General features: G+C 41.8%; 1 protein-coding gene across 6 annotated transcripts in view; it reads right to left on the reverse strand.

The window, feature by feature from the left end:
- The window catches only part of PSTPIP2 (proline-serine-threonine phosphatase interacting protein 2), a 90415-nt gene that overhangs the window by 31839 nt on the left and 32630 nt on the right, over window positions 1-25946 (reverse strand). For 4 of the 6 annotated variants that reach the window (XR_014075092.1, XR_014075093.1, XM_081563341.1 and 1 more), the window contains exons 2-3: window positions 17383-17483; window positions 4692-4769 (exon numbers count right to left, since the gene is read on the reverse strand). Coding sequence is in view for 3 of the 6 variants with exons in the window: in XM_081563341.1 (XP_081419467.1) it covers window positions 4692-4769; window positions 17383-17483 (179 nt within the window). In the remaining 3 variants the exon portion in view is untranslated. The remainder of the gene's footprint in view (window positions 1-4691; window positions 4770-17382; window positions 17484-25946) is intronic. The other 2 variants (XR_014075094.1, XM_081563339.1) reach the window with 1 other exon arrangement.

The following is a 25946-nucleotide window of genomic DNA, read 5'->3' on the forward strand; positions in this document are numbered from 1 at the left end:
GTCTCAGTTTGTCATAGCTTTCCTTCCAAGGAGCAGGCGTCTTTTAAGTTCATGGCCTCAGTTACCGTCCATGGTGAAATAAAATCTGTCATTGCTTCCACTTTTTCCCCTTCTATTTGCCGTGAAATAATGGGACCAGATGCCATGATCTTAGTTTTTTGAATGTTGAGTTTTAAGCCAGTTTTTTCACTCTCCTCTTTCACTCTCATCAAGATGCTCTTTAATTCCTCTTCACTTTCTGCCATGGTATCTTCTGCATGTCTGAGGTTGTTGATATTTCTCCCAGCAATCTTGATTCCAGCTTGTGATTCATCCAGCCCAAAATATGGATAAAAGCCAATAAAAGAGGGATTCAAACTATGGTTCCTGATTACCTCCTTTTTCATCTATTCTTCAGTCCTCACATGCTTATTGCACATAAACTATGGGCCAGGCCTGGTATCAGATGTTGGTGATTCAGTGATACAAGACAGACATCGTCACAGACTTAAGAGTCTTAACGGAAGAGACAGACATGAACACAGTGTTCTATCACTGAAGAACAAACTACCACAAATTTAGCAGCTTAAAGCAAGACACATTTCTTACTTCACAATTTCTGTGGAGAAGACCATGACTCATTTTTCATACCTTCTGTCAATCTCCTCCCTTCTCTCCCTCATAACCCACAGCTCCTCCTCCCTTATAGCTCCTCTTGCCCATGGTTTTAGTTCTCCCCGTCCTACACTTCCTTAACAAGCTTCCTTTTGAGGTGAAGTGGCTCTCCGGATTCTCTTGCTCATCGCCACCCTCACGAATGCAGATCTCACTGGGATCACTACAGCCACTCAAGAAGAAATGGGACTAACTGAAGTCATGGTCCCAGCCCCTAGCCTCAACAGAATAGGATCATGGATCGTATTCTATACATATACATGTAGGTGGCAAGTTCTGCTATTTTACAAACTAAAAAGCCTTGTATCTTTCAGCCGGCCTCTTCTTCTTCTTTTTTTTTTTTTTGGCCCCATTTTTTAACTACACCTCATTTTTCCTATTCTGTTTATTTATCCTCAAACAAAGAGTCCTTTATTTCTCCCTGCCTTTTCTCATATAAACATTCCCAATTATTACCAACACATCAAGCAGAAAAACATTAACTACACAGTCTCCGTACACTTTCCCTCCCTTATGATACAATTTCTCAAGGAATATAACGCACCAGGAAGTGTCCATATCCAAACAAATGCACAACTGGCCCAGCAGGATGCATGAGCCTCACTCAAGAGCAGACTGATGACTGGGATTAGTGAGAGAGAAAGCTGGCCATGGCCTCAGATAGAACTGGAAGTCTTTCCCCATAATGAGCTGGGGAGCTGGAAAGTGACATAAAGATGAAGTCTGTTCGGAGTCTAAAATTTTCCCCCCACCCTAAGTGATTGCTGAAAAGGCCACTAAAAGAGCAGCCCAAACTCTCTTTAGTTTGTCATCAGCTTTGTTGTCACACAACATCACTTCATTGCCGTTCCCTGCTTTTAGATGGTGACAACAATCCGAGGATTGAATGTGAACCTTGGGGATGGTGTTCTCACAACGTCCCTGCCCCCTTCTCTCTGAAGTTCTCCTTAACTGTGGGAAGAGAAAATATCCCGTCACTCTCACAAACCCTTTGGCCTCAAACCCTAAAAGGATCCACCATAAGCTACAAAGGTCCGCCATCAACTACTCTCTCAGAGTGGTCGATGAGGTGAAAAAAAAAATCCTACCTAGGCCCTGAACAAGCAAAGTCATGCACGCTCATCGAGGGCAACTTCCTAAAGAGCATCCTGGAGGTGACAAAACCAGAAGTACCTGAATGGCCTTTCACTTCAACCTTGGAAACATAGTCCACAGGTCTCATATCCTATTCACCTTCCTCTCTGAGAAATTCTTAGAAGGAAAACTGACGAGCTTTTTTCACAGAAGAGATTGGTGCTAGAGTCTCTTGAAAAATTTACCAAGTTATAAATCAAACATGCAAGAATATAAAAAATACCACTCTGCATCAGACTCATTCTGCTAAATATATTTTCCAAGCAATACTATGTGAGAGAAAATGGCTATTTTCCCTCATATCACCTAAAAACTTTTTGGATATCTTTCCAAATGACTTATGCTTTCTTTATGAATAAACAAGGCTTTAGATCCACTGACCCACTAATCTTCCTTGAAACTACAGAAACTGTCCTTGAATGACAATGAAACTTACCTAATACTATGTAGGTTTGACAAGTGAATATAGAAATGTTTTACATATTCAAAAACATGAAGCTAAATCAAGCAACAACAAAAAAATCCTTAACATTTAAAATAAACAAATAAATTTAACTGTATATGAAACTGTTTACATAATCACACAGAGAAAATGGTATTTTAAGTGACCTTAGAAAACAATATTCTTAGTGGTATACAAGGTCAAGAGGAACTGCAAGAGGAACTGCAAAAAGCACTGTAAAGAAATGTTTCATTCAGAAGTTTCATTGTTAGTAGCTGTATTAATATTATTGTGAAACATTTTAATATATATTGTCATAGAAAGCCAATAATTATGCTAATATTGTCAGGAACCAAGATTTTCTAGGCAAGAGGATATAAATATAATATAAAAGAAGTGAATGATAAATTAAATTGGAATTAGAGATATCAATATGAACTCAAGCTTTTAAAAATCTGTGCTCTGGGACTTCCCCGGCAATCCAGCGGTTAAGAATATGTCTTGCGATGCAGGGGTCACGGGTTTGACCCCTGGTTAGGGAACGAAGATCCCACATACTGGGGAGCAACTAAGTCGTGCAGCGCAACTAGGGAGTCTGCTGGCTGCAACTAAAACCCAAGACAGCCAAATAGATAAATAAATAAATAATAAACAAAACAAAATCTGTCCCCTGAAAGAGCCTAGAAACAGTGACATCTCTGTGACAATGACCAATGCTAGAACTCAGAGTTTCATCTATAAATATGGCTAATTACTAGGAAAACTTGGAGAAATACTTAGTAAGATCTAGTTGACTCCCGATTTAAATTCATAAAAAATTACATTAAGAAAATATGATGAGTATGAATATTTGTTAAATTTAAGTGATGGACTCACAGCCATTCATTACATTTGCCTTTTTGCTTTTCAGTGTGTTTTTACACTTAGAACATCAGAAATATAAATAATATAATCAACAATTAAATTCTCCATGTACTAATGTCCTATGTCTGAGGGTAACATGTTTTTTAAGGCTTGCAGCGTGCTCAGTCGCTCAGTTGGGTCCGATTCTTTGTGACCCTATGGACTGTAGCTCGCCAGGCTTCTCTGTCCATGGGATTCTCCAGGCATGAATACTGGAGTGGGTTGCCCTTTCCTTCTCCGGGGATCTTCCTGACCCAGGGATCAAACCAGAGTCTCCTGCATTGTCAGGCAGATTCTTTACCACTGAGCCACAGATGCAGCAGCCCCTTTTTAAGGCTTATGTAACTATCAATACTTTCAATATCTCCCAATGATTTCCTCCTCCTCAATAATCCAGTACTTTGCAATCTGGGATGAGTGTATGTGTGGGTAGGTGTATGTGTCTTAGGATCAAGAGAAGAGAAAGGGAAGGGCAATGTCTTGTCTGCCCCCACTATTGCCTCTGAGCGGACACAGACCTCAGGGCAGGTCTGCAGCTGTCCACAGCACAAAGCAGTGTGCACGACAGCATGAGGTACAATTACATCTGCAGAGATCAGCAAAGGTCTGCCTAAACTATTTCCCCCAAGTGTACCTCAGTATGCTACGTTACAGAAGGAATCTACACATTTCCATGTGCATAGAACTGGCTACATAATTTGTGAGGCCCACTGCAAAACAAAAATGTGCCGCTCTTTGTTTGTAAATCACTAAGAATTTCAAACAGCAAAGAGTAAGAATCCTCCTGGTAATGAAGGAAATGCAAAAGATGTGGGTTCGATCCCTGAGTCGGGAGGATCCCCCGGAGAAGAAAAGGGCTACCTACTCCAGTATTCTTGCCTGGAGAATCCCACGGACAGAGGAGCCTGGCAGGCTACAGTCCCTGGGGTCGCACAGAGTCAGACATGACTGGTGACAGAGCACATATCAGCGCAGAGAGTATGAAACCAGTTCTGAAGCCCATCTACATTCGCGATCCCATATGGTTGCCCAAGTCAACCTTGCATAAGAGGGACTGCGTTCCCAAAGTAGGCACCATGTCTGGACATCTCCGTATCCTCAGAGTGTTCGATGAATGATGGAAGAATGAATAATTGAGGTACAGAATCCTCACATCAATGGTCAGAACTATGAAATGATGCAAAGACAGTCTCTCATAACTATTACAAACTATGTGTTTCATATAATATATACACATATACAAATATATATATATAAAACAATAATATACTCTATTGAATTTCTAGCATAAGATTATGCATAATTATACCTATAAAAAGTATACACAGAAAAGGACTTCAAAGAAAATTTAGAAAATACTACTAATGAGTTATGGCTTCATAGTTCATTTTAGATTTCTTTCTGTATTTCTATTTTTCACAACTGGAAATAAGAAAAAAACTAAACATTTTTTTCACCCAACACATTTCATGCTATTGGCCAGGCCTGTCTGATGAAGTGACGGGGGCTCCTGAGTGGCATCAGACAACATGGAAACCAGAAAGAAATGTGCACCTACTTGGTCTCAGACTGTCCACATGGCTTCTTCCTAGCGAGGCTGAGCAGATCTTTGCCGTATCTCTCTTCAATTGATGCCCTAAGGGGAACAGGAGAGAGTGTTCTGAGTCCGTCTCAGGGCTGATTCTTATTTAAGACACATGGCAGTTCCATTGAAGGCAGAACTGCACGTTTGACAGTAGAAGCTCAGATATGACACAATTCTCTAAAATGGAAAACTACTGCTACAGAACCAGGAAGAATTTCAAAAGAGCAGTGGCCACCATCTCTAAGGTGTTCTTCTCCAGCAAAAAGTCTATAGCATGAATAATTAAAGCCAAACCAAGCACGGTCCCTTTACCAGCACAGGTTAGTACATTACAGAATAATTTTCAAAACTACGATCCAAGAAGATGTTTGTGTGTGTATGTATATATATATACATACACATATATATATGGTTATAGTCTACACAAATCTATATAGATATGAAATACATATATTTTAAGTGGAGTAAAAGATATTTCCATCAAACGCTGCACTCCTTAGGCCCACCCCTCCCATCTTCTCTACGAGTATCCTTTTACAAACCTAACAGGTCTCCTGCATTGCAGGCAGATTCTTTACTGACTGAGCCACCAGGGGAGCCCCACGGAGTTCTCCTTTTTATTGTCTCCATAGCTCTGCTTTTTTCAGAATGTCACGTAGTTGGAATTATATGGTATATACCTTTTTCAGATTGACTTCTTTCACTTAGCAATATGCTTTTAAGATTCTCCCATGTCTTTTTGTGGCTGGATAGCCCATTTCTTCTTATTGATGAATGATATTCCATTGGATGGCTGTACTACAGTTTGTTTATTTGTTCACGTATTAAAGGACATCTTATGTTGTGAAAGTTGCTCAGTCGTGTCTGACTCTTTGTGGACTACATACAGTCCATGGAATTCTCTAACCCAGAATACTGGAATAGGTAGCCTTTCCCTTCTCCAGGGGATCTTCCCAACACAGGAATTGAACCCAGGTCTCCTGCATTGCAGGTGGATTCTTTACCAGCTGAGCCACAAGGGAAGCCCTTAGAGTTCTCTATTCACAGTCAATTCAAATATGTAGCGAAACTATACCAAAGAGATGAGAATTTCACAGTAGAAACCCTGCAGTCAGCATGTCTCACAGGAACATTGTTACTTGGTGTGGGTATGGGTATGGGTATGGGTCTGTCTAAAGCACAAAATATCCCCTTTTCCTGCTCCCCATGGCCTCTGTCACCATTTCTACTTCGTGTCCCAGCCCCAGTTTTATCTAAATCCTACTATCAAGTTATGGACCTTTGGGTTCATATACCCCAGTTAAAATTTTTTTTAAAGTGTATTATGAATACATTCTCACAGCAAAAGATTCAAAGAACACAAAGTCACATGTTCAAAAAACACAAACGTCTCCCTTTACGCTCTCCCCCAACCCCATGCCCCTCCCCAGGAGGAGCCACTGCTAAGACTGGTATATATCCTCCCAGTCCTTTCTCTGCATTTCCATAGTCATATCTCACAAATACACAACTTTTTATAGTTTCATAACTGAGATCATTCTATTATTTGCTGTTCTGTTTTTCACCTGGTAATAGATCTGTCATATAGATCTTTCTTTATCAGCAAATGCCAACCACCATGTTCATAATTAGGAGTTTGCCACAGTTCAGGGTCACCCCAATTGCTTTGTTTTTCACTACTGCCAAGAAGAGTTAAATGAACATCCTCAGGCAGATATTCATGGGCATCTCTGAGAATGTTTCTCTAACTAGGCTAGGACTTTTGAGAAAGTGGATTTACTAGATCAGAAGACTATATCTTTTAAATGTTGGAAAACAGTGTTGAATTGCCCTCCGAAAAAGCCTTCTCAATTTATATTTTCACCAAAAGTGTGCAAGAGCCCCCATTCCCAGAAACCCTCCCCAACACTGTATATTATCAGTCCTCACTAGTCTTTAGTAAGAGAGGTTTAAAAAAAAAGTTCTCATTTAAATTTACTTTTCCTTGATTTCAGTGTGATTATGTATTTTATATATTTATTTCTATATGTTATTTTATGAGTTAAATAGGCATATCACCCCATTATTTTAACTGAACATTTTACCTTTTTCCTATTATTTTGTAGAAGTCCTTCATATATTATGCATATCAATTTTTATTCTTACATGTTACATAGTTTCTCCCACTCTCATCTGTTTTTTCTAAATAATAACCTTATCCACTTTATTAAAATGATACATGTTCATTGTTCAAAAATAAGCAAAAAAGAAAAATACAAAGAAGAAAGCAACAAACTGTCCAAAATTCCACCAACTAAAAATAATTAGTATTAACATCCGGTGATGATTGTAATGGGCATTCGTTTACACAGATATGAAGGCAGGATGGATGGACAGATAGGCATGAGTAATTTTAAAAGAATGAGACTATATTCTATCAGTTCAGTTCAGTTGCTCAGTCGTGTCCAACTCTTTGCAACCCCATGGACTGCAGCACACCAGGCTTCCCTGTCCATCACCAGCTCCCGGAGCTTACTCAAACTCATGTCCATCGAGTCAGTGATGCCATCCAACCATCTCATCCTCTGTCATCCCCTTCTCCTCCTGCCTTCAATCTTTCCCAGTATCAAGGTCTTTTCCAATGAGTCAGTTCTTACCAGGTGCCCAAAGTATTGGAGTTTCAGCTTCAACATCAGTCCTTCCAATGAATATTCAGGACTGATTTCCTTTAGGATGGACTGGTTGGATCTCCTTGTAGTCCAAGGGACTCTCAAGAGTCTTCTCCAACACCACAGTTCAAAAGCATCAATTCTAAAAGCTATATTCTAGACACTATTTAAAAATAAAGTACTGGGACTTCCGTGGTGGTCCAGTAGTTAAGAATCTGCCTTCCAATGCAGGGGATATGGGTACAATCCCTGCTCATGCAACTAAGATCCTGCATGCTGCGGGGCAACTAAGCCCATATGCCACGACTACCGAGCCCACGCACCTCAACTAGAGAGGCTGCAGGCCATAACTACTGAGCCTGCGCATGCTAGAGCCCATGTTGCAGCACAGGAGAGGCCCTTGCACACTGCAACTAGTAAAAAGCCCATGCACCACCACAAAGACCCAGCACAGCAAAAATTTTAAAAATAAATAACATAATATAAAAATAAAGTATTAAGCCTAATTTTAGCTAAATTTCACAGAAGAAAAGGAAACTGAAAGGAAGCTGAAGGAATTGCTGAATTTCAAACGATTGTTTCTCTAGCACAGGACAAATTAATTCATAAAAGACACTTCCAAAGTTAAAAAGGAGTTTATGAAAATAATTAAGGGGACTGAGACATTAAAATGTTTTAATGACCTATTTCAGTCTTAGTTTCAGACACTTGACAGCCCGTGGTGAAAGGATTAGCACTATTGTACCTCCATCTCCTCCTCAATAATTTTACATTATTTTTACTTCATTTGCATCTATAACACACACTGTTCTCCAATCATAATTCCCCTAGTTGTTTAGTCTTAACTCTATTAAAATGGATGTGATGCTCACTACCAGTCCTGTTACCATAGCTTTTCCATCCCTAAGATTTGTATTCTGGTTCATTTCTTGGTTGGCTGGATTTCATCAATTCATGATCTTTTACCAATATGGCTCAGAGGGAGGGCATCAGTATTTCCTGAGTTCTTCCATATTTGAGGCCATCTACCTATGGCCTTTATATTTCAAATTATTATTTTTTATTGATATATGCTCAGGAATGGGATTGCTGGATCATATAGTATTTTTAGATTTTTAAGGAACCTCCATACTGCTCTCCATAGTACCTGAACCAATTTACATTCCCACCAACAGTGTGTGAGAGTTCCTTTCTCTGCACACTCTCTCCAACACTTATTGTTTGCAGACTTTTTGATGATGGTGTGGCCTTTATATTTAAATGATACCCTTGCTGGTGTAATGAATGTTCTAAAACTTTCCCTCAGAACTCTGTTAAACTTGTTCCATTGGCTTCTGTCATTGTAGAGAAGACCAAGGCGATCCAGTTTCCCTGATGTCCATTACTGTTTTGGGAATTTGGTTTCTTTCCCTTCCTATATACTTGAAGTATTCTTTCATTAATTAAGTAACTTAACCAAGATGAGGCTCTTTATGATCCTCTACAATGAACATTTAGTATTTTTACATGTAAAAAGGAATTAAGGCTATTTTCATTAAAAACATTTATATATAGTACACATATTATATCTTTCCAGAATTGTATCCTGAAGATTTCTTGTCCTTTGTGGTTTCCAAGAGCAGAATTTTCTCAATTCCTTTCTTCTAGCACTGAGGCACCAGGAATCTGAACCCACCTCAGGCAGCATCTGATCCCCATGAAGAGCCCTAGAATCTGACAAGTATAGTCAGCCCTCCACAACCTTGGATTCTGCAACTGCAGATTCCACATTCACAGATTCAACCAACTGAGGATGAAAACTATTTGGGGGAAAAATTCCCGAAAGTTGCAAAAAGCAACACTTGAATTTGCTCATACTGGCAACTATTTGCATAGCATTTACATTGGGTTAGGTATTATAAGTAACCTAGAGATGATTTCAAGTATCCAGGAGGATATACGTAGGTTATATGCAAATAGTACACCATTTTACACAAGACTTGAGCAGCTGTGGATCCTGGGGGGGTCCTGGAAAAATCCCCCACGGATACTGAAGGATGACGGTAATGAGTTTCAGCAGGCACAACAGTGTGCTCTTTGAAGAAAACAAGGGCTTTGATAAAAATGAAACTACAGCTTCATCTTCATGAAATCAGGTGAACAACCACAAGATTGAGAAACACTGCAAATGGGAAGCGGCGGAGTCCAAGGACCTGCAGCCAATGAAGGAATCACTAGGACTTTGCAAAAATCACACCCGAATAAGTAGCCTTTTAGCTAGATCACCCTCCAACCAACTATCCAAAATTTCCCTCTCATCTGCTCATTAATTTGTCATTTACTGAACATCTACTATGTGCCAGGCATCAGACTGGGAGAACGTAGAGGTGACTGAAATATGAGGCCCGCCTAGAAGAGCGCATGGGGGAGGGACAGCAGGGAATGTAAACCAGTACTTTCATCTGAATATGAGGCCCATGTAACAAGGGCCATAATAAAAATGTACAAAATAATATGTACGTAACAGAAGAGGGCTTCCCTAGTGGCTCAGCTGGTAAAGAATCTGCCTGCAATGCGGAGACCTGGGTTCGATCCCTGGGTTGGGAAGATCCCCTGGAGAAGGGAAAGGCTACCCACTCCAGTATTCTGGCCTGGAGAATCCCATGGGGTCGCAAAGGGTCAGACACAACTGAGCGACTTTCAGGTTCACTTGTCAACAGAAGAGGGACTATTGCTCTAAGCATCCAGTTGGCTACATTTTCCTCACAAGCCCTCCTTGAAACTCCTCCCTGTTCAGATTCCCAGACCAGGAATAATCCATGTGCCGTTTCTCCTTCACTGACCCAACATGAATGTTGTAAGACTTGGCCTTTTCTATAAACCCTGAAGCAGCCTCAGGGTGATCCTCAGTCCAATGCTCCTGGCAGCCCCCAAATCAGAGGAACTGCTTCTGCTATAAAACCTGACACTTAAATATTTTGCTCATTTTTACCATGTATACCAATCCCAGTACCTCAACTGAATTATAAATCCATTGAGAAGAAACAGTTGTTTGATCCAGAGGGGATCTTACAAAATACCTAATACAACCCCTCCATTTTATAGAGGAGGAGACTAACATCGAGAAAGGTCTTGATTAATATCACTGCTGGCTACTGAGGAAGCCTGGATTTGAAGACTTAGGTACTCATCTTCCATCCCAGTCTCTACTTCCAGCCCATTCTATCAGGTACCTGTTATGGATTGAATTGTGTCCCTCCCAAGCTCTCCAAATATACTAAAGTCCTAACCCCAGTAACTCAGAATATGATTTTATTTGGAAACTGGGTCATTGTAGACATAATTAGTTGGGGTACACTGGATTAGGATGGACCCTTAATCCAATTATCCAGGGGCTTCCTCAGTTGGTAAAGAATACACCTGCAAATGCAGGATATCCTGGTTCGATTCCTGGGTCGGGAAGATTCCCTGGAGAGAGGGAAAGACTACCCACCCCAGTATTCTGGCCTGGAGAATTCCAAGAACTGTATAGTCCAAGGGGTCACAAAGAGCTGGACATGACTGAGCAACTTTCACTTTCACTTAATCCAGTATGAAGATGACAGGAAGACACAGGAGAAGAATGACATGTGATGATAGGAGAGACTGAAGTTAGAAGCTGCAAACCAAGGATTCATTCAGCACAAGAAGCTAAGAAAAAGACACAATCTCTCTACTAGAGCCTTTATAAGTGCATGAGCTGCAGATCCTGATTTTGGACTTCTGGCCCTGAGAATTAGGAGAGAATAAATTTCCGTTGTCTAAAGCCACCCAATTCATGGTAATTTGCTACAGCAGCCCTAGGAAACTCATATAGTAATAATGGTTTGCCTATAACTTGACCACGAGAAGCTAAGTAACATTTAAGGGAACTGGTCACGCCAACCTTGGCAATCTATCATTCTCAAGCCCATCCTGAGAGATGGCTGGCCCACAGTGAGGACCCCAGAAGGAGAGCTATAATCAAGATAGGTTGACTTCTCCCTGAAAAAGAACAGAGGGAGTACAGGAGCTTGTGGAAAGAGCCCAGAGCCCAACGCACTGGGGCTAGGATCCCCCAGTCCATAGTTACAGCTGCTAATTTCACACACAAAGCGGTTCCACAAGCACGCTTCCCTTCTCCCCACTCAGCATCATGTTGCAACACACAGTTAAGAGGGCTGACTGGACCACCCAGTTCCCAGAGAAACCTCTTTTCAAAGAATATATGCAGCACTAAATAAAGTGGAAAAAAAAAAAACAACAACCATTAGACGTGGGGTCAATAGAAGTCCTGGCTCTACTATTTACTGCTTTCATAATCTTGGGCAAGTCATTTAAACCCCACTGAACCTCAGCTTTCTCATCTGTAAAATAGAGTTAATGATATATTCTCTATCTACCTGCTAGGCTTAATATAACAATATTAGTAATGGGTACCATTCACCCACCACTTACTCTGTGCCAGGTACTATACTCAACATGCTGAAGCAGTTAACAGCACAGATTCCAGGGTCCAACTTTCCTAGGTTTGAAATCAGCTCTAACCCTTTATTACTTGTCTGATTTTAGGCAAGTTACATAACCTCTCTGAATCTCTGTTCCTTCACTGGTAAAATAATGATGATAAAACTTGCTATACAGGGTTATTTTGAGAATTAAATGAAATAATATATTTAAATAATGTTGTAGCTTATAACTAATAGTTGTTGTTATGTAGTCGCTCAGTCATGGCTGACTCTTTGTGACCCCACCAGGCTCCTCTGTCCATTATAACTAATATGCCTTCAATAAATGGCAACTATGGATATAATCTCATTGAGTCACCTTAGCCACCTTCTGCAGCATGATTATCCTCTTTTTAAAAAAATTTTTGCTGCGTTGGGTCTCCACTGAGGCCCATGGGCTCTTTGTTGCAGCCCGTGGGGTTTCTCTAGTTGCAGCACACAAGCTTCTCTTGTTGTGGCTCAAGGGTTTCTCATTGAGGTACGCAGGCTTCTTCTGTTGCTGAGCACAGACTCTATCTAGAGCATGCAGGCTCAGGAGTTGTGGCACACCGGCTCAATTGCTCACAGCATGTGAGATCTTAATTCCTTGACCAGGGATCGAACAACCCACATCCCCTGCATTGGAAGACAGATTATTAACCAATGGACTGCTGGGGAAGTCCCTATCCTCATTTTTATATTTCTCATTTCCTGCTCATATCAGGAGCTCAGTACGTAATGTCTGGCCCCATCGAGGGTTTCAGGGGCAGGAGAGTCCATAACCTTGGGCTACCAGTGATAAGACAGGCTCATTTTAATTGTTAACCAGAAATGGCAACCCACTCCAGTACTCTTGCCTGGAAACTCCCAAGGATGGAGGAGCCTGGTAGGTTGCAGTCTATGGGGTCACTAAGGGTCGGTCGGACATGACTAGGTGACTTCGCTTTCACTTTTCACTTTCATGCATTGGAGAAGGAAATGGCAACCCACTCCAGTGTTCTTGCCTGGAGAATCCCAGGGACGGGGGAGCCTAGTGGGCTGCCGTCTATGGGGTCACACAGAGTCGGACACGAGTGAAGTGACTTAGCAGCAGCAGCAGTGGAAGACCTCAGGTTGGAGTGTTATGTAGAATGCTTCCTTTAAAGGAAAAAAAAAGAAGAAGAGGAGAAGGAAATGGAAATTTGACCTGGACTTTGAAGGATGGGGAGAATCTACTTAGGAGTCGCAGAAAAAGAAGAACATTCTAGGTGGGGAAATATGGAGTAAAGATGGAGAGGCAGAGACATCCAAAACACACTCGCTAGTAAATCTCTCTGGTTGGGATAGATAGAGTTGGTGTGATGAGTGAAAATACAAAACAAAGAGAAAAGGGAGGGAGAGAAATCTCTGTGCTGAGAACAAGCCCAGCCTCCTGGAAATCACCTGCCCTTCTGCCTGCGGTGGCTGAGTCATCAACACAGGGTCTGCGTGAGATGCCACTGGAGCTGTTCCGGATTCTGTCATTTTCTAAGTTTCTATGGTAAATTACTTATCCAATCTCATTTCAAAAAAGCTGCATTTTCATGCAAAGAAAATGGAAATAATACTTTATGCAGTTGACTGTGTCAAAGCAGGCCATTTCAAAGGGATTTGTAAACCCTAACTTTACTGTAACAAAGATTCTGAGACAAAACTCCGATAGCAACACACAGCAAGTGCCCAATGTGTGATCTGTTGTTTTGTAGCTGTTCAGAGGTTGGTGTAGTTGTCATCATCTATATCATCACTGATAGAAGATAAGGCAATTTGCAACTTACCCGATATAGTGTTTGTTTCTCTACTTTGCTACTTATTTGCTGTGTTACAGTAAGTCATCCAGGACTTACTGGGGACTGGTTAGCTACAGGGCACACACTGAGACATGGCCCTCGGATTGGCAATACAGATGCAAGAAAGGTAGCATTCCTGCCCACTCCAGAGGAGTGTGTGACACAACTCTGTTCTGTCCGTGCGCAAATGAGTGTAGACAAATTTACTGCAATTCATCTGGTACAACCAAGGACAAGGAGACTTCCTAGCTTCCAAGATGGAGGTTGAAACACAGCATGGAGGGCCCAGTTCTAGCTGCATCTGAGAGAGTGGGAGAGGGAGGTCCCCCGGGGAAGGCAGTATCTCTCCTTACCCCTTGCTGCCCCTGGGCAGGTAGAGCTACCTACCAGAAATTCCAGAGAGGTTCATGGTGGGACTTCAACACTTTGGGGGCATAGGAGGCCACCACCTTAGATATAGGGCATATTTAGTCCCATATCATCAATATGTTATAAATGTATGTGATTACTCCTCATGACACGACTGAGCAAATAACATTTTCACTTTCACACTTCATGAACAAAAATAACAAATGTGCGTGCACGCTAAGTCCCTTCAGTCATGTCTAACTCCTTGTGACCATATGGACTGTAGCCCATCAGGCTCCTCTGTCCATGGGGTTCTCCAGGCAAGAATACTGGAGTGGGTTGCCGTGCCCTCCTCCAGGGGATCTTCCCAATCCAGGGATAAAATAATAAATAATACATGACAAACTGCTGTTATCTTTTCCCTGTGTGTGTTTTTTTCTCTAGTCCATATGAACACCAAATATGCCAGGGTTCCACCTGAAATTTATGGCAGCTGAGTAAAGTAATGCTCAAGACCCAAGGAGGGAGTTTCAGCAATATCAGACTATAACCCAGACTGAGGCCCAGGCCCCACACACACCCCACGTCTATGACAGCAAAAAAGAAAGGCTGGACCCCCAAAGCTGAAGAGTATGGCACATCCCCTCCTTAGTTAACCCTGAACAGAACAGACTGCCCTTGATGGAGCAGTCTCCTTCTGGAAAGCATACCAGCAGGAAAGGAGGCCCAAAGCCAGCAGCCCCCTTGCTCAGGGGCCTCAAGCCCCCACACCCAGGGCAGACGTATCCAACACCTTGACCTGATGCCAGCAGATTCTGCCCCCAGACCAGAGGACATGGGGCTGGCTTCTTTTGCTATGAAACTTCTGAAGAAAGATGACCATATACTAGAAATACACCATGAACATTTAATAATTTTTAATTTGCACATGCCTTTTCCTCTTACCCACATATTTCTGTGAAACATTTTAAAAGTGAGATCTTAGTTTTTGAGTTCTGTTTGGACTTGTGATTTTCAAACTGTGGGTCATGACCCATTTGTAAACCATAAATCAACTCAATGGATTATGACCAGCAGTTTTTAATTAAATAGAAATGAACAAAATAATAGGATGCTAATGTTTAATCAAACTTTTATTTTATGCATGTGTGTACTGGGTGGCAGTATAAAACATATTTCTTACTGAGTGTGTGTTAGTCACTCAGTCGTGTCCGACTCTTTGTGACCCCATGGACTCTAGCCCACCAGGTTCCTCTGTCCATGGGATTCTCCAGGTAAGAATACTGGAGGGGATTGCCATGCCCTTCTCCAGGGGATCTTCCCGACCCAGGAATCAAACCCAAGTCTTCAGCGTTACAGGCAGATTCTTTACCGTTTGAGCTACCTGGGAATGTTTTTTTTCTTACTGAGGGTTATAGTCAAAAAAAATGCAGACACCACTGATACACACCACGATCCTGGTTGTATCAGGGGATCCTGACTCATCCTGCCTGGGCAGCAGAAGTTTTGACCAGTAGCCAACACCTCCTTCGTGTATGTGAAGCAGAGCTGTTTCACTTCCAGGACAAAATTTATAAATGTTCTCAGCTCAGTTCAGTCGGTCAGTCATGTCCGACTCTTTACGACCCCATGAACCGCAGCACACCAGGCCTCCCTGTCCACCACCAACTCCCAGAGTCCACCCAAACCCATGTCCACTGTGTCGGTGATGCCATCCAACCACCTCATCCTCTGTCGTCCCCTTCTCCTCCTGCCCTCAATCTTTCCCAGCATCAGGGTCTTTTCAAATGAGTTAGCTCTTTGCATCAGATGGCCAAAGTGCCCTACGGGAGGAGAAACACAAAAGCAAGGGATGTTCTGCCCTCTCTATACCCTGTGCGGTGGGGAATCTCTTGTGTGTTTGCTACTTTGTCAGAGCTCTGTTGAAGAGAGGAGGAAGCCCACCTCTAGTGCCTGCCAAGAGAAAGGAAAGCTGTAACTTGGTGTCACCACTTTCTACCAGCTTGGATAGAAGGTCGAGGCTGGTCCTTCAAAGGAGGCACAGTGACCAGCTCCATGGAGCCTGACAGTGGACAGACCTCTCTCTGTCCACCTCTCCTGAGACTCACAGCATGTCAGTGCTCAGCTCCCCGGCACCTTTGAAACAGTTCAAGGGGGAGACACCTCGCCATCAGAGCATGGGCAACCAGTGTGACCTCTGTTACCCTGATGTTCTCCCCTGGAGGAGGGCATGGCAACCCACTCCAGTATTCTTGTCTGGGAAATCCCATGGACAGAGGAGCCTGGTGGGCTATAGTCCATGGGGTCACAAAAGAGTTGGGAACAAGTTAGTGACTAAACAATGTTCTCTTGGGCTTCCCTAGTGGCTCAGCGGTAAAGAATCCGCCAATGCGGGAGACGCAGGTTTGATTCCTGAGTTGGGAAGATCCCCTGGAGAAGGAAATGGCAACTCACTGTAGTATTCTTGCCTGGGAAATCCAGTGGACAGAGAAGCATGGTGGGCTACAGTCCATGGGGTCGGAAAAGAGTCGGTACATGACTTAGCGACTAAACAACAACGTTATCTTGAGTAGAAAATAAGGTTTGATTGAAAACATTTTGCTGTCTGTACCTCCAAGTTACAGATCTCTCACTCACTGCCTTACAAACAGAACAGGTTCATCAGGTTGGGTCCAGTCAACAACCCAGATCTTTGGCCAAAAATCCCCCTAAACCGCTCCTTCATCCAGAATCACTGGGAAATGGAGGATTCCAGATGAATGAGATATTCCACAAAACTAACTTAGCCATTAAGTATAGAATGTTTGTAATATTAAAGGAAAGGAAGAGAAGGGAAGAGGAGGGGAGGGAATCCTCTAAACCATGCCAGATCCCCCCAGACCTCCAAGCCCATCACCATCCGGAGGGGCGTGACCTGCCCCTGCACCCTTCTCACAGATCCCCCAGCTTAAGGGTCTCTGAATCAGGCTCTGTCTCACTTCACTGCACAGACCCGGCCTGTGGTCCCCCCATGATCCTCCACTCATCCAAGCCACCTCACCCTCAAGTTGAGGGACCCTTTGAGAGCTCCTCCTCCACGAAGCTGCCCTCCTTTTTAGCCAGTCCTCCACAATCTCCCCCTCTCCCACGAGGTCTTTCATGTCACAGGTATCACAGAGCATAGCACCTCGTTATGTTTTGTTTGTCATTTCATTCATAAACTTTCTCTCTCCCACGAGTTCCTAAGAGCTTTAGGACCAAGCTTCTTGGGTATCGTTCCCTAACATACAGCAGCGGGCCTTGTGAACCATTGAAAAGAAACACAACCCATGAATTGTCCTTGTCTGTGTGGGACCATTCTGCCCACTGCGTCTTCAGAGGGAAAAACGGCATGTACCTTTCTTTTAAAAAGTCTTCAAACTCTTTGCAGTTCTTGCGGCCATTGTTCAGATGCTGGATGATGCTGTCGTAGCCAATGGTGCTGAGGATGTCCGAAGTCTGGTGGGAAAAACAACACTCTGTGAGACGGGGAACCGGGTGATGTCAGCCCCGAGGCCTAAAGCAAGGACGGGGCGAGGGGGGACCCGGGGAAGCCGGCCACGGGGACTTTTTGAGACGCTTACCTCCAACGCACATGCGACCAAAAAGGACAAAACAGAAGTTCAGAGTTCATGTAGCTGTGGAAGACTTTTTAGAATTATGAAACTACAGGGCCACAAAGCAGGAAGGAAGTGACAGAGCATGGAGAGGCACGTGGTCGAGGAAGCTGGCTGGCTCGGGGCCCCTCCCTGGATCCCCACCATGCCCTGATCAGGCCAGGCAGGGAGCAGGAACTAAGCCCCCCTTCAGCCTTCTGTTGAGTGATCTCCATCCTGCAGGGGTAAACTCACTTACGCCACAGGTCCTCTTAACCAGGGCTACACAGCGTTCACTCTGGCCTCACCCTTGTCTCAGAGCTTGACCCTGACAGCTCTTACCGCAGCCAAGAAGATTGGTCTGAGGGTCGAGGGCATCACCGAGCCAGGCCCCAGGAGAGGGAGCAGGGGCCGGCTTCCCACTGTAGCGTGAAGGGAAGCCCAGCAGCCAGCAGGCCCCGAATGGCCTGGCCTTAATTTGGGGGAAAGGAATTTTTTTTTTTTTTTTTAATTTTAAGCAAGCCATTTCAACTCAGTTCAGTTCAGTCGCTCAGTCGTGTCCGACTCTTTGCGACCCCATGGACTGCAACACGCCAGGCTTCCTTGTCCATTACCAACTCCTGGAGCTTGCTCAAACTCCTGTCCATCGAGCGAGCCATTTATTTCCATTTTATTCTACTATGTGCTCTGAGGTTGGAGGAAGATGCCTAAGTCTCCCAAAGCAGTAGCCCTGGATGCAGCATGTTTTAAAAATCAAAGTCCCCTCAGCTCCCCAAACCAACAAACCAGGAGCTCTGAAGAATACCCGCTAAAGTGTCTCCTAATGCAGCTGGCTCCCTGGTTCCTACTCCACAAGTACATGTACTAGGTGGTCTGATCCAGACTCCAGGCCCTTAGGGAGCTTGGTTAGGTGGTCTCTGGGTGTGTCCTGGGGAGCTTTGAACTGAGCCACCCTCAGCCCAGCCCCACCACCCTCTGTCTGCTGAGGAAAGTTCTTCTCTGCCAGTGGGGGGAGGGGGTGGGGGGGAGGGGGTTCCTGAAGATTTCTCTCTCCTGTCTGCCCAGCCCAGGACACTGGAGAAGCAGAATTTCTCTCTTCCATTTGCTGCTACTCCTCATGGCCTGGCTGAAAAGACAGGGGTTCCAGAGAGACCTAGCAGGAGCAAGGCCTGAGGCTGATTTCAACATGGATTCAGAAACTTAACTGGCTATAACTCACATTGCATTTTTAAAAATGGATTATCGTAAGTATAGTAAATTTTACACATGGACATACAAATAAATCTTAGTTAGAAATACATTTAGTTCTATGGGTTCTGGCTGTTGTTTGAGCATAGATTTAGGCCTTGGGAAGCCTAAAGAAACAGTTTCCACCAAAGCTTCATTTCTCTACCCTCCTCGCTCCACAAACACTCTTCTGCCTCAGCAGGGTAGACTTCTAACTGCCCCCGGAGTGCAGTGCTTAATGGCAACTCCAAGACGATGCTTGGTCTTGGTCCAAATCCAGCCACTCCACCCCCAGGGTTTCTGGAAGCCTTCCCTGGGTAGCCCTAATGCTTCTTCCTCTGGGCTGTCAGATTGTCCAGCTCCTGGAATCTGCTGTTTGCCACCCCTCCTTGTGAGTAGCCTTGCTGGCCCAACTCCACTCCAAGTGCCTGCAGCTTCTTCTGAGTTTCATACAGGTCCTGCACAGTCTCACACACACACACACACACACCAAAAATCTAGCTTAATATTATGCACACCAAAGGTCTACAGTAAAATTCTGTGGGATGAAAATGCCTATTGTGTTCCCAGCCAGATGCACTAGAACAATGAAAACAAAGACTCCTGAGGGAATGAGGGAATGAATGGGTGGGTACAAAGGGTCAATGTCAATGTTGATTTGTAGTCAGAAGTGCTTTGGTCTTCCCAGGGAAGTACTCTTGGGTTCTCTGTTTTATGATATTCATTTGGAAAAGGTGGTTTCCTTTTTCTTAATTAAGGGTGCGGACACTCGTTGAGCTGGGCAGGGAGGGTGGAGCTAGACTAGTATTTCCTGGAAACAAACCAAATCACCAGGCCTCCTGGCCACCAGCCTTAAAAAACCAGAACTGCTGCTTCAGAGGAGTGACTAGACTCCAGAGGCCCCCAAGAAAGAAAATCTCCAAGAGAAAACAAAGAGTGTCCAAGCCCAAGTGCAAAGTGGCAGGAGGTATGGCCTGGAAACTCCTTCCCATGCTCCTCAGAAAGCACTCCTCAGAAGCCCTGACCGGCAGGTGCAGAATAAGAAGGCCAAGGAGGAAAGAAGAGATGTAGTTGCATAAGCAGCTAAATGAGCACCAAGATAACATAGCAGGTTTGCTGTCAGAAATGAATGTGCCGAACCCGCAACCCCATATCCTGCTTTCCAGCATCCTGATTTCTCTCCCCTAGTTCTTCCCATGCTGCTCTCTCTGCACCCTCCAAATGGGCAGTGTACATTTATACCCCAGGACCACTGCACATGACTTTCCTACCATTGGAATGGCATCTCCTCTTCACTTAAATCCCACCTCACTTCAGGGCCAATTCAAATCCCAAGTCCTCTCTGAGGTCCTCCTCAGACAATTTATCCTACAGTCTCCCTTCCTTCTTCTGAGTACCTGGTGTGTTTAATGATGATTCCTCTTCTTTAGACCTTATTACATACTATTTTGCGTCATTAGTTGATATTTTTTAAAAATTAGTCAACTTTAAGTATATCTAGATTATACCCAAACTTTATCACCCACAATAGATCCTACATCAATGGCTTAAGAAATGTCTGTTAACTATATACCAACTACAGACAATGTACTTAAAAAGGTTACAAAGATGGAGTCCCTTATTGTTCATTTGGGAATCAGTAAAAGACACACACATAAAACAAATGTGTATGCATAAAAAAGTTAGAGACTGAGACAGAATATAAGACTACACAGAGAAAATATATTGGAGAAGGAAGTGGCAACCCAGTATTCCTGCCTGGAAAATTCCGTGGACACAGGACCCTGATGAGCTACAGTGCATAATGTTGCAAGAAGCGGACACAACTTAGCAACTAAACCACCACCACCAGAGAAAATATATAATAAATGAGGTGGAAAAGAGAAAATACATTAGAGTCATCAGAGAGGAGAAGATATAAGATTTAAATTGAGTCATTTAAAGTGACTGGGATTCACACGAGAAATCAAAAGATATTTCAAACCAACTGATGGTGAAGAAAACAACACATCAAAATTTATGAGAGGCAGAAAAACAGTGCTTATAGGGAAATTTGTAGCTTCAAATGTTAATATTAGAAAAGGAAAAAAAAAGTTTTTAAAATTAATGATCCAAACTTTTACTTTATGGAACCACAAAAAGAAGAACGAATTTAAATTTGCAGTAAGTAGAAGAAAGAAAATAAAAATAATAGAACACAATGAAACAAATGGACAAACAATAAAGCAAATTAGTGAAACCAAAAGTTAGTCCCTTGAAAAGTTTAATAAAATCAGGAAATCTATAGCTGGGTTGATCAAAAAATAAGAGAAACAGAAAGAAAAGAACACAAATTATCAATGTCCTTACTGTGACAAAAGGCATCTACAGAAACCTAGCTAACAACTTAATGGCAAAAGACTGAATGCTTTCCTTCTAATAAAGAGGAAATAAGGTAAGGAAAAAAACAAAGAACGTACTTGTTGGAAAGGAAATAGTAAAACGGCCTATATTTTCAGACAACATGATTGTGTACTCAGAAAATCTTAAGCAATTTACCCCTTAAAATTACTAGAGCTAATACATTTAACAATATTGCAGGGCACGAGATCAAAACACAGAAGTCAATTACATTTCCATATACCAGCAGCAAAAAAATTAAACATGATTTATATGGCATTAAAGATATAAAATATTCAGAAATTAACGCTTAAAAAGTTTAGTAAGATTACGTCTTACTAACACACACACCATTAGTATGAGTTGGGTCACAGACTCAGGCGCAAAACCAAAATAAAAAGCTTTGGTTTATAGATACAGGCAAATACCTTTCAAGCCTTGGGGCAGGAGGACAAAAATACATACTGGTAAAGAAAAAAACTGAAAAGTTGGACTTAATCAACATTAAAAGCCTCTGTTCATAAAGGAAATTATTAAGAAAAGTAAATGGCAAGCCACATGCTGGGAGAAGATAATCACAGTACATATGTCTGTCAAAGGACTTGTAACCAGTGTATATAAATAACTTCAACAAATTAATAATAAAGATATAAGCAATCCAGTAAAAACTGGGCATAATACTGAAACTTTATAAACTCTTCATAAAAGATATTCCTTTGACCAAAAAGTTCATGAAAAGTTGCTTAACATGACAGGGAAATTCAAATTAAAGTCACAAGGATATCTACTTCATGCCCACTAGAACAGCTGAGATTAAAAAGTCAACATTGAATGTAGGCAAGGATGTTGAACTATCAGAACTCTCATTTATTCCTGCTGGGAGTGTGAAAATGGTACAGTCATTTTGAAAAATGTCAGTTTCTCAAAAAGCTAAACATGCGCTACTCTATGACCCAAAGTTCTCCTTCAAAGCATTTACTCAAGTAAAAGGAAAGCATATGTCACAAAAAGACCTATGCAAGAATGTTCACAGGACTTTTATTCACAATCGCCCCAAACTGGAAATAACCCAGTGTCTAACAATTGATGGATGGTAAACAATATGTGGCATATTCGTACAATGGAATACTCCTCAGCAATAAAAAGGAAAGAACTACTGACAGTGAAACAACGTGGATGAATCTCAAAAACATTATGTTAATGAAAATGCTGGATACAGAAAGTATTTACTGTATAATAATCCCATTTATATGAAGTTCTAGGACAGGCAAGCATTCTAGGACTTACTTCTACTGTAAAGGAAGTAAGAACAGGGATTGCCTAAGTCAGGGGAGAAATTGAAGGTGAATGGAAAGAGACATGAGGGAACTTCCTGGAATGATAGCAGTGTATCCAATCAAGATATTTCCAGACTTCCCCGGTGGTCCAGCGTTTGGGAATCTGCCTTCCAATGCAGGGGACACCAGTTTGATTCCGGCCCAGGAAGATCCCACATGCCTCGGGACAATTAAGCCCATACACCACAACTACTGAGCCTGTGCACTGCAAGCGCTGAAGCCCACACACCCTAGAGCCTGAGCTCTGCTACAAGAGAAGCGACCACAGTGAGAAGCCCACGTACCACAACTAGAGAACAGTCCCCGCTGGCAGCAACAGGAGAAAGCCCACGTGCAGCAATGAAGACGCAGAGCAGCCAGAAATAAATAACTAAAAGCAATAAAATTAAAAAATTTTTAAATTGTTTAAAAAATCTTTCCGTGGAGGTGTGAGTTGTACAAGGCATGTGCAGTTTTCAGACTTGTTGCTCTGTGCACTTCATCTCAGGTAAATGACACCTCAAAAAACTTAAAAACAAAAATAAAAAGAAAAGAAAAATTGATCAGGAGTCAGAAAATAATGGGAGGGAGGCAGTCACTAGAAGGAACAGAGGAAGGTAAGCCTTAAAAATGGATCTGGTCTTGGAGTCCCAGGTGAGGCAGGGAGATGAAAAAGAAGGAGGGGCAGATTCAAGAACCCAGCAACCTCCCAAAGACCCAGAATATAAGGTTTAAAGTGCTCAAATTATAGAGGTAAATAGCATTCAACTTTTTAAAAATTTTTATTTTTTTAAATTATGAAAGCATGATAATGCATTTACAGGAGATTTGGAAAATACAGAACAAAGTTACATATAGTTCCACTATGTGTGTTAGTTGCTCAGTCATGTCTGACTCTGCGACCCTGTGGACTGTAGCCCGCCAAGCTCCTCTGTCCATGGAATTCTCCAGGCAAGAATACTGGATTGGGTTGCCATTCCCTTCTCCAGGGGATCTTCCTGACCCAGGGATCAAACCCAGGTCTCCTGCATTCCAGGCAGATTCTATACCATCTGAGCCAACAGATGGTAACACCAGTTACTGGAAGATGGTAGCACCAGTTACTGGAAGATGGTAGCACCAGAACTGGAAGCACCAGTTCCACTATATATTACAGTTTTTTTTCAATTATTTTTTAAGTAGATAAATTAAGATCTTTAGTTGGAATTTCAATATCAAATTCTCAAAAATGAATAGAATGAATAGACAGAAAAGTAGAAGGATATAATAGACCTGAAAAGCACTATGAACCAATTCCATATAATTAAGATTTATACAATTTTCACACAACATCAGGGTACAAATTCTATCCAAGTTCCCATAGGCTATAAACCAGGAGACACTGGAAAATATTCAGGGACATAAAACAAGGTGCAAAAAATATCATGGTCTAAAGGTACTGAGATCATAGAGTCTCTTCTCTTATCACTGTGGAATGATGTTAGAAATCAATATCAAAAGATATTTGAAAATAACCCACATATTTTCCAGTGCAATGTGACTAAAAAATATCATGGTCTAAAGGTACTGAGATCATAGAGTCTCTTCTCTTATCACTGTGGAATGATGTTAGAAATCAATATCAAAAGATATTTGAAAATAACCCACATATTTTCCAGTGCAATGTGACTTTACCCAGAAAGAGCTTTAACTTAGCCAGTGAAAGCCTCAAGAAGGTTAAAAGACTGAAAAAATCAGAGAGTGATTGCAGAGGAGAAAACATTTAGATGAGAAATTAATATCAAGGATACTTTAAATGTATTTGGAAATTAAATGTATACTTTTAAATGTTGGGTGTATCTAGGAAGCCATAACAAGGAAAATTAGAAAATATTTATAACAGAATAAAAATGAAAAGAGAATTTATCAGAATTTGTTGCATGCAGCTAAAGTTGATCAACGCAACTAAATATAATGTGGAATCTTGAATGAGGTATGAAAACAAACAATAGACACTAGCATAAAATTCTGTGAAATCTGAGCAAAATTTGTACTTTAGTTAATAATACTGTATCACATTTTAATTTCCTGGTTTTTTTTTAATAACATAATATTTCTTTACATTTTCAGAATTGGGTTAGAAGTTTCAAGCTTCATTCAAAATTTTTAAAAAATCACTAAAATAATAAGCTTTGTAGAATTTTAGCAGTAATATGAGATGCCAGAATAAATGGAACTATATCAAAGTTTTGAGTGAATATAAATTAGAAATCTAGCATTCTATTCATACTTAGTCAAATAAGGGGAACCAAAATGTCATAAATTTTTTAGCTAAGCAAAAATTCACATTTTCTAAATATATATACATTTTATATTTACTATACATGTATGTATATATATTATATAATATATATGGGTTTCCTTGGTAGCTCAGATGGCAAAGAATCTGCCTACAATGCAAGAGACTGGGATTCGATCCCTGGGTCCAGAAGGTCCCCTGGAGAAGAAAATGCACCCTACTCCAGTATTCTTGCCTGGAAAATCCCATGGACAGAGGAGCCTGGTGGACTAGAGTTCATGGAGTCACAAAGAGTCAGACATGACTGAGCACGAGCACATATATGTATACAAAAGCTTTTCTACTACACTTGATAAAAGTTTGAGAAAGAACAACAAAAACAGACAGAAAAATTGGAAAACATAAGCTAAATGAAATGGTGATGATGATGATTTAGTAGCTAAGTCGTGTCCGACTCTTGTAACTCCATGGACTATAGTCCACTGGGCTCCTCTGTCTATGGGATTCTCCAGGCAAGAATACTGGAGTGGGTTGCCATTTCCTTCTCCAGGGGATCTTCCCAGTCCAGGAATCAAAGCTGGGTCTCCTGCACTGCAGGCAGATTCTTTACTGACTGAGCTACGAGGGAAACCCAGATGAAATGGGAGCACTGAATATGAAATAGAAAAAATGAAACAAACTAGATAAAGGTAAAAGATCATCATGTAGTTCAATATTTTTCCAGTTGTTTTTAAATGTGGCTGCTCATTAGAGTCACATCCGGAGTTTGGAGAAAAAAACAATACCTGGGCATATATATTTTTCAAAATATTCCAAGATAATTTTAATGTGCATCTGGATTTTAAAAAGTGGTTACAGGTTTTTCTGTTAAATGATAGCTTTAGTGAAACAGAATTCTATTATTTTCTGTTGATCAATCATGATACAATGGTATTGATGTTAGGGGAAGCACACTGACTGAAACCACCCACCCTGGCCAGGCACCATAGTAATCATTTGCGTGAGTTATTTTACAGCGGAAAGTCCTGGTAAGGAACACGGAAGTAATAAGCCACCACTAACAGGAAGAGTTCAGGAAAGGTCAAAAGGAGACATCACATGTCCTGCCACCTCCCAGAATCCTTCT

This window comes from Giraffa tippelskirchi, chromosome 14 (genome assembly GCF_054371585.1).
Source record: "Giraffa tippelskirchi isolate mGirTip1 chromosome 14, T2T-mGirTip1v1.2.pri, whole genome shotgun sequence".
In the NCBI taxonomy this organism is placed as follows: Eukaryota; Metazoa; Chordata; class Mammalia; order Artiodactyla; family Giraffidae; genus Giraffa; species Giraffa tippelskirchi.